The 8,704-nt window shown below is 39.9% G+C and overlaps 1 protein-coding gene across 2 annotated transcripts; it reads right to left on the reverse strand.

Annotated features, from left to right (window-relative positions):
- Positions 1–1,313: 1,313 nt before the first annotated feature.
- Positions 1,314–8,133, reverse strand: LOC311261248 (sterile alpha motif domain-containing protein 3-like). 2 transcript variants are annotated; one of them, XM_084359739.1, is made up of 7 exons: positions 7,850–8,133; positions 7,542–7,676; positions 5,676–5,752; positions 3,440–4,423; positions 3,084–3,236; positions 2,498–2,590; positions 1,314–2,253 (listed from the first exon to the last, which is right to left on the reverse strand). In XM_084359739.1, exons 4-7 carry the CDS (start codon positions 4,421–4,423, stop codon positions 1,951–1,953), a joined length of 1,533 nt encoding a protein of 510 aa, XP_084215865.1. In that variant the 5' UTR covers positions 5,676–5,752; positions 7,542–7,676; positions 7,850–8,133; the 3' UTR covers positions 1,314–1,950. The 2 variants fall into 2 exon arrangements, with proteins under 2 accessions (XP_084215865.1, XP_084215864.1); XM_084359738.1 differs by having other exon boundaries at positions 7,542–8,133.
- Between the last annotated feature and the right edge of the window lie 571 nt (positions 8,134–8,704).

Raw genomic sequence — 8,704 nt, forward strand, 5'->3', positions numbered from 1 at the left:
GCCCAATGTCTGCTACTTGGACAATAAACCAATAAACAAATGCCTCTTCAGGGTAAAGAAATGTGCTCCTACAAGCTCCAAAGAAATAAAATGTCAAACTGAAGGTCTAGAAAACATAACAGGGCCCAAACAGACCAGAGTTTCTGGCTGCAATCTAAGGGGAATGAGGGTCTTAGTGAGTCAGAGACCAATTCAGAATGGGAGAGAGACAGATTCAGACTGAGGGTGAGAGCCGCCTGTGTGCCATTCCCCACCTCTTTTTAACCTTCACAAAGTGTCATCATACCATGATTGGCTGGGAGGGAAATGCTCCAAGCTGCTTCCACTCCTTAATCAGGAGTCAGTCTCCCTCCCTGCACACAGGTGATCTCAATCCCCTACAATTAGTCATGAGGGATTTTGGAAAATCAGCCCAAAACAAAGAAAGACAGCAAGTCTCAAACAGTGAGACTGCTACAATACGAAAACTGAAGTGGTATCTCCAGGACCACATTTTGCCATGATGACACACACACACACACACACACACACACACACACTCTAACAAGGTGAAAACATCAACCGTCAACGCTGACCCAGCTGGTATAGACCTTAAGCTTATAAAAAAACCATAGATGTTTAAATGAGACTAGTTAAAAAGGTGGTGTCACAGAGAACCACCAAGGAGCAGCTCCTTATTGAGGTAACCCAATGTGAGGAAGTGGTCAGGCAGGAGGTCCAAACCCTGGCTGATCTGGAGCTCCTGTACACTGAAGTTTGGTGCAAAACCTTCAACTACATAGTACTGCAACTGAAGCTTTGTCTCAGTCTGAGTTATCCACTGTTAAAATGTTGTAATTGTCATGTTTAAATGTCATATTCAATCTTTACTTGTCACTTTTCACAAATATTAAAATATGTGTAAGCCCCGATGCACTGTAAGCCCGGATAAGTTGAATTTACTCAAAAAAATTGAGGAAACCGGTTGCCCTAAAAAATTTAAGTAATGTGTTATGAAAACTTGAGTGAATTAAACTTAAATGCTTGATGGGAATGGAATTGCTATTTTAAGTACAACACACTAAATGCCAAGTTGATTTAACTTAAAATCTTTTGCAACATCAATTACTTTGTATAATCATTAAACTTAATGTCATTGGTTCATTCCACTAAATTCCAAGTTAATTCAAATTAAAATCTTTTGCGATATAAACTGCTTTGTATAATTGTTAAACTTAATATAATGAGTTCGTTGCACTAAATTCCAAGTTGATTTAATTCAAAATCAATAGCAACATTAATCTTAATAAACAAAAAAGCAAATAAAATTATTTTTCTCTTTTATTTTCCTGTAGAAGTTCAAACTACAACATGAAAGTCATGGAAAATAATGCCTTGCCTTAACATTTTTAATTCTATATAAACAGATTTTTCCAACCATTCTCTCTATGCGAGGTACCAGTATTTTTCTATCCAATGAATGAATGCTTAGCCCTACTCAAAACTCAGGTTGGAGAGTCCATGCTTTAACAGACAACAACCTTGAATCATTAGCTCCTGAGAACATATTTCACATAAAACATGAACAAGTATTGCACCATTGCATCATTTTCTCAGCTGTTTAACAACAGCACTTTTGATTCTTAAACAATTAAATTACAGTCACATCACAACAAATCACATCAAAATATTTGGATGAATACACTGGGTAGAAAATTATAAAGCTCTGTTTTCATTAAACTTACACATTAACATACCACTCTACAAATGTGCCAATTTGTAAAACCCTTGTTGACAAAATAACATGTTTTGAACAATTGAAATGACAGTAACTGGTTCATCAACATATGATATCAGTGCTAATGTCATAAGACATAAAGTGCAAACAGTGCACAAACAGCAACACTCTGCAACATTAAAAACTAAGCACCTGATATCTGGAGCAGTAGCATAACTACTTGAAACCCCTTTTTAGACTTCAAGCTGATTTTTCAGTGTCTGAATTTTGGGTGCCAGCTCACTTTTACCCAGGTTGAGCATCACCTGCTGGACAAAGTAGAAAGTGTTTTTCATGTACTTGGGATAATCCAGGTGCAGGGCGTAAATCAGTCCAAAAAGGACACAGAAGGCCTGAGGAAGGTTGGCCAACTCGTCCATCACCACACTCCCTTCCAGGATGATTCCCACTCTGGACGGGTTAAGCTGAGGACTTTCTTCAGCAATGCAGAGGATTCCCACTGGAGTCTGACTGTACGAGTCCTTGCCAGTTGGATCCTGACAAGAAAAAGAAATAGATAGAAATAGAAGTAGAGGACACAATCATGTCAGTTAGATGTTTAAAATGAAAAGCCTCAGGTCTAGGTGCAACAGCAATATTTGTTGCCAGAAAATCCATGTATGAATGAGTAATAATGAATGAATTAGTAGGATAGCCTTTAATAATGGTTCAAAAACTAAAAAAACAAAAAACAAAACATGCAGCTGCATCATTCACAACAGTTAACATTATTTTACTTACAGAGGCAGTCTTAAAGAAAGCAGAAGGATCATCTCCCAAGATGACTGATAGTCCCCGAAGACAAAGGCACCTGATGTCTGTTGGCTCAGTGGTCTGGAGAGGGCAAAGAATATAACATAGTTTACTAAGGATACTCAAATGTATCCTTAGTAGATGTATCCCACCCCAACAATTTGTTCTGGCAAAAATTGCAAATCTTCAAGACTAGAAAGCACAAGAGAAGACAGAAATAGAGGACATTAAAGAAGAGAGAGGACAGGAGAGAAGGTGAGAAAATGAGGCAGGAGATGAGAGAGAATGAAATGAGAAGAGAGAATGGAGAGGAAAAGAGGAGATGAAAGGGAAGAAAAGAAGATCAGATCAGATCAGAGAAAAGGGAAACAGAGTTCAGGACAGAAGAGGAGAGATGAAACAAGAAAAGAGGAAAGCAAAGTGGAAAGGACATGAAAAAGGGGATAGCAATGAAAAGAGGAAATTTAGCAAGGTAGAGAAAAGAGGAAACAGAGAAAGTAAAGATAAAGGGAAAGCAGAGAAACTTGTATTGCCGGAAGACAGGGATTAGACTAATGTAGACAACTCAATTTACCTTTGTCTGGCGTAAAAGCTCAGACAAAAGCTGTCCAGTAAGGCCTTTCTTCTTCCTGAAGAGGTCCATCAGGCTTGGAGAGTACCGGTCAAGTGCATCAAAGAAGTTTTCTCTGAGATTTTTCCCCACCACTCTGCTGAACTCGTAATAAACCTGAAACATGACAACAGCAAACAATGTATAAGTCCATGGTCAAATGGCTTTATCTTTCACCCTCAACAGTACATGCTTGCATGAATGCAATGACATGTCACTCATCCATTTTCCTGCTCCATGTTGTATTTTTGGTCTGAAACAATAACAAAAGAACAAAATCTATATTTACAACATTACAATTAGAACACATTCATACAAACCTGACTTTCTGTGAAAAGTGCTGGCCATCGGTGGACCATCTGACTGATGTCAGGCTTGTCTTTGACAACTTCTTTTCTGCGAAGAGCAAATGTCACATCCATTTCTTTCTTAACAAGGGATCCGTTTGGTTTTGTCTTCATCATTTCATTGACCAGAACTTGGCGAGCTCCTTCCAGGTTGTGGTCATTCATCCCATCTGGATAGTCAGGCAGGAAATTTATTTCCCCTTTCTTTGCCTTCTTGATGTCTTTGTTGGGAGGGTCACCATTTGTAGTGTACCTTCCACGTTTACCACCATTGACAGTGACATCAAGTCGACCCAGCTGGCGCATTTTGGTTCTATAATTACCCATCTTGAACTTCAGACTGTTCTTCCATCCGTCCCAGCCAGAGGGTGACCCTGATTCTTTAAGACAAGGGTGGGTCTGTATTAAGGCTTTTGCAACAGTTTCAAAATCTTCCTTTGTTGGGTATGCTTTATATGCATACATGGTCTCGGCCAATTTCTCGAGGATGTCATGTTTCAGCTCTTTTGTCACTTTGAGAGAGGTTGCATCCCTAAGATACAGCAGGTTACCTTGACGGAGTCTATACTCGACATCAACTGGAAATTTGGGAATTTCAAACACCTCTGGCCACTGCAAACTTCTTTCCGAAGAGGAGATGGACAGGATCTCTGTGTCTGCTTGGCTGCTTGTGTCGCTACACAATTCAGCTTGTCCAGTGACTGGTACCAGCTCAATCATCGGCATGATTTTGATCGTCGGTTTCTCTGGAAGTTCAGAGAGATCTGTGAGGTTGCACAATTCATTGTTAAATTCGGGATCTTGGTATTGTAAGACAAAGCTGTAGTTGGTTTGGAGTGTGCCTTTGAGCCATCCAATCAAATCTTCAAGCGTTTCTGGTGGTGTTGTCATTGTCATCTTTCTTATATCTCCCTCAGAGACAATAACCCTCATGGTTAACTTCTGTTGCACAGCCATCTGGGGGAAAGTGATAGACAGGTATTTAGCAAATAACAAATCGTCTCAGTGTCACCATAAGTTCTCCCTGTACCCTGTACGCTGACAACGGGAGGACGTCATTTAACTCTGACAACTTGACCACACACATACTGGTGACATCATTACAGTGAAGTTGGTAAGATCTTAAATGTTCACAGTACCATGCTGTCATCTTCTGGCAAACAAAGAGAATGTCTGCATTAGCTGTAACAATCTTTTTAATCTGGACAAATTCAGGGAGACCTGAGCATGTGCCAGCAGACAGTATCATGCCTGGATGATATTTGATTCCATCGACACAGACAGAAGACACATCAAGCACTGACCCTGGTGTTGTAATGTGTGGTGGTGTGGTAATGTTTTGAGAAAGAACTGTCTGAACATTCAAAGGGAAGGAGGCAAGCAAAATCGGGGTCACCTTTGTCATCTCAACTGATGGTCTGAAAAATGAGCTACAGTCAAGATGGTAACTGACTGCTTTCTGGTGTTTGGTAGCAAGTGTCATGGCAACATTTTTGAAGTTCTGAGCATTGCGGATTGCCCTTTTAAAGAACTTATGCTTTCCTTCAAAGCGCATTGTCCAAACCTCAGACAGGGGACCAAATTTTCTTACAAGTTGAGGGTAATGTTCCATATAGTGATGCTTTGGCCTTAAACGAAAACCTGGAAATACTGACTGCAGCAAGCGCCTGTGCTCTGCTATCTTACACTCCAGGAAATGCAGTGTCTCTTCAGTATGCCTTGGTGCCACAGCAAGCTCAGTGATATCTTTGAGAAGCATGAGAATTTCCCAAGTGTTGTCACCCTCAGGGACACAGTGACCAATAAGAAATGGAAGGAGCCTTATGAGACACCAGTTCTCATGTGCATTTCCACCAATGGTCCCTTTCACGGAAAATCCCTTTCCTATCACCTGAGGTCGGTCTGTTTTGTCAGTAAATGTGTAATTAAAATGCCTGATGGTCTGATTGAGCATATCTAGTGTGAAATACCTCCTGCCTATCAGGTCTGTAAGACACAGGGACAACTCAGCTGGAACAATGCCTTCCAAGATATCATGTAAGATGTCAGGAGGGTACCCACTGACCACATGAAAATGCTCGAGATTCTGAGTTAAAGGACATTCTCGTTTCACACCATAAGTCCGACTCAATCCTGGGTCCTCACTCACCTCCTGCACCTGCTTATCATGGGACTCTCTGTCTCGTAGTTGAAAGAAACCAGAACATACCTCCTGTTGTTGAGCGTCACTACGGCTGGCTGAACAGAATCTGCAGAACTTGTCGACAGCGAAGCTCTCCAGGAATCCTGCAAGGGAGTGGGCACCAAGATTATCAGCTGCAACATACAAAACTGTACCTTTCACACTTGCACCTAGTTGCTCAAGGTAAACACCATTTTGCTCCAGTAACTTTAGATCATAGATAAGAGGTTGCAGAACTTTTGCATAACCACACTCTTTGACTGTGGAGGTATTGCACAATAGAGCAAGCTGGATCGAGTTGAGGGTTGACCTATATTTTGAAGGTATGTTGGCAATAACCCAGTAGACTGCACACATTTTGTGTTTCAGCTTTGACGTTCCAAGAGGATTGGCTACCTCAAAATCATCAATGTATAGGCCAAGAGCAATTGTGAACTCGTCCCTTGCAAGAAGTGAATTTTCAGTAAAGTACTGCCCATCTGCATATGATCTGTATTCAGTTGGGATGTGGACTTTTTCTGACATAGCTTTGTCTAAAACATCAGTTTTATTAAGCAGCTTTTGTAGCATGGGAATAATGGGAACATATGCAAGAGGTTTTTCGCCTTGTTTCACAACATATTCTATGGGGTTTACCAGTGGAAACTCTTTGCGTACATAGGCTGCTCTCTTTTTAGCAGTTCCTAAGGGTCCATCTTTGACACAATATGCCATCATGCTACTTTCTGACACAGCACTGATAACTTCTTTCACAACTACTTCATCCATATCAGTATAATATTTCTTTAGTACGGCCTTGACTTTGGTTTGAAGAAGTGGCTGTGACAACTTATTGATTTGACAAAGTTGTTGTATCACTTCTTGCACAGTACTTTCTGGTATGTGTAGAACTGTTTGCATTTTTAGCATAAGAGATGCTAAGTTGTGCTCAAGCTGTTTTTGTAAATCATGCAGATCGCTCTCACTGGTTACTTCACTCACTTCTTCTAAGTCCTCCATATCACCTGCATCTGACATTTGCTCTTGTGCAGCCCTACTGTCATTGCTTACAAAATGATCATTAGCAATGATTTCTGCCTTAAAACTCTTCCAGTTCTGTTCCTTGTGTACTTTACTCTTGTGTGCTTTGAAAGTGGAGTAAACACTGCTTTCAAAGTTACAGTCTTTGTAAGGGCACCTGACTTTATGGTTTACTTTTAGATGTGCAGAATGCAGGTGAGTAAAGAAGTCATTCTCAGAACAAGACTCAGTAAACCCACAAGACAGACAGCTAAACTTAGCTGGTGCATCTACACCTGGTTGCTGATCTGGAGTTTTGGTGTGAATGCGGGATAAGTGCACTTTTAGTGCATTTATTGATTTAAATGTACATAGACATTCCTGATGTAAACAAGGAAATGGTTCTGTTCTTGCATAACTCCCATGTTTTAGCCTGTAATGTTTAAATAGCTGTCCTCTCTTTTCACAGCTAAGAGGACAGTACTTACACTTCCAAAGCATTGTAATCAAAGGTGTAACTTTGAAAAGTGAAACTTTAGGAGAAAAAAAACTAATTTTAAAAACTAAAAAACTTTATGAAAAATCTCACACATGTAGAAAAAAACTACACGTATCTATATTTTTTGCAACTGCAAACGTTAAGTGTACGTTAACAATTGGGCGATGTAATGTCAACTGTGTGTTTACCTAATGTTCCCTTCATATTAGCTTACATTAGGAAAGCCAGTATGGTTAAGTAACCTAGACAATTGCGTTAAAATGTCATAGCTTTGTCCCGCGTATTAACTACGCCATTTCGCTAGTTTTCTGTTTGTTTGTTTCAAATAATTAACCGCCTATTTCCATTAATGGTCGTCTCATGCAACGTGCTAATGTCAACTTACGGGCACTTACCAGATTCAGTGAACCGTAGGACAACAACGGACCGTCGCCTCTCTTTCTCTCCTCTGCTGCGCAGTGCGTAGTGGCTGCAGCCGCCTCAGAAGACCGCGGTTTCTGTGCTGTCGGCCCGGTGTTCAATGCTAACAGCTAGTGAACGGTTAGCATACAGGGGAGGAACGTTAAGTCTAACGTTAACCGCTTAAACGTACAATACATGAGCTGCGCACGTACATTATCCGAAATGTTTCCAAAAGTGTTGTAATTCAGATATCCACATTGAGAAAAGCAACGTTAAGAGAGGTGAAAAATGTCCACTTAACTGTGAATGAAAGTTTCAAACAGCCCCTTCTCCTCCACTAACAGATGAAAATGACCGTCGAGCTGGTACACTGTAAAAATACACGCTTTCCGCTGCTCTCAAAGTTAAAACAAATATTCCCATCAACAGCCAGATCCACAAAGTCCCAGACACATCAAGCTGACATCAGAGAATAAAAGTTGGCTGCGGCTCACTTTTTGAATTTGAGCAAAAGATGCAACTGCCGATCTGAAAAAGTTAAAATGGTGGCACTTCACAACTCACTGTAGATAAAAAAGGTGTGGTTTTGACTAAAACTTTGTGATTTAAGGACATTTAACTTAAACTTATTTGCACTTTCGACTAAGTCCACTAATTAGTAGAATATACGTAACATTTTATAGTAATGTAATCAAACTTAAATCATTTACGTACTTTGTAATGAAAGCATTTAATTAAATACAAAGTCCGGGCTAACAGTGTGGGTCATGTGACAGCGCTGCTAAAATCTCTCAGACTTTAATTTATCCTTTTATTTTACCTTTTATTCAAAAACAATGTAAATCAGCTGCCACTGACTCAAAAGAGAAATGGGGAGGACAGGAGGAAAACTGACCCACAGTGTCATTTTATTTTATAGCACGAGGATTGAAAACATTTCAGCCTGACGAAGGTTATGCAGTTGCAGCCCAAAACCTTCAGAAAATAAAGCACAGAATCTTATTTCCTGTGCCAAGCCTAATATTAATAAAGTGAAGCAGAGCAAAGTTGGAAAGTTTTTAGTAAAAGTAAAATTGGCCATTCGGATATTATTGTGAAAAAATTGCAATAAAACAGAAAATAACAATATTGAAATGGCTTTATCTTGGCAATCCAT

Source organism: Pagrus pagrus (genome assembly GCF_965226575.1).
Source record: "Pagrus pagrus genome assembly, chromosome: 8".
Lineage (NCBI taxonomy): Eukaryota > Metazoa > Chordata > Actinopteri > Spariformes > Sparidae > Pagrus > Pagrus pagrus.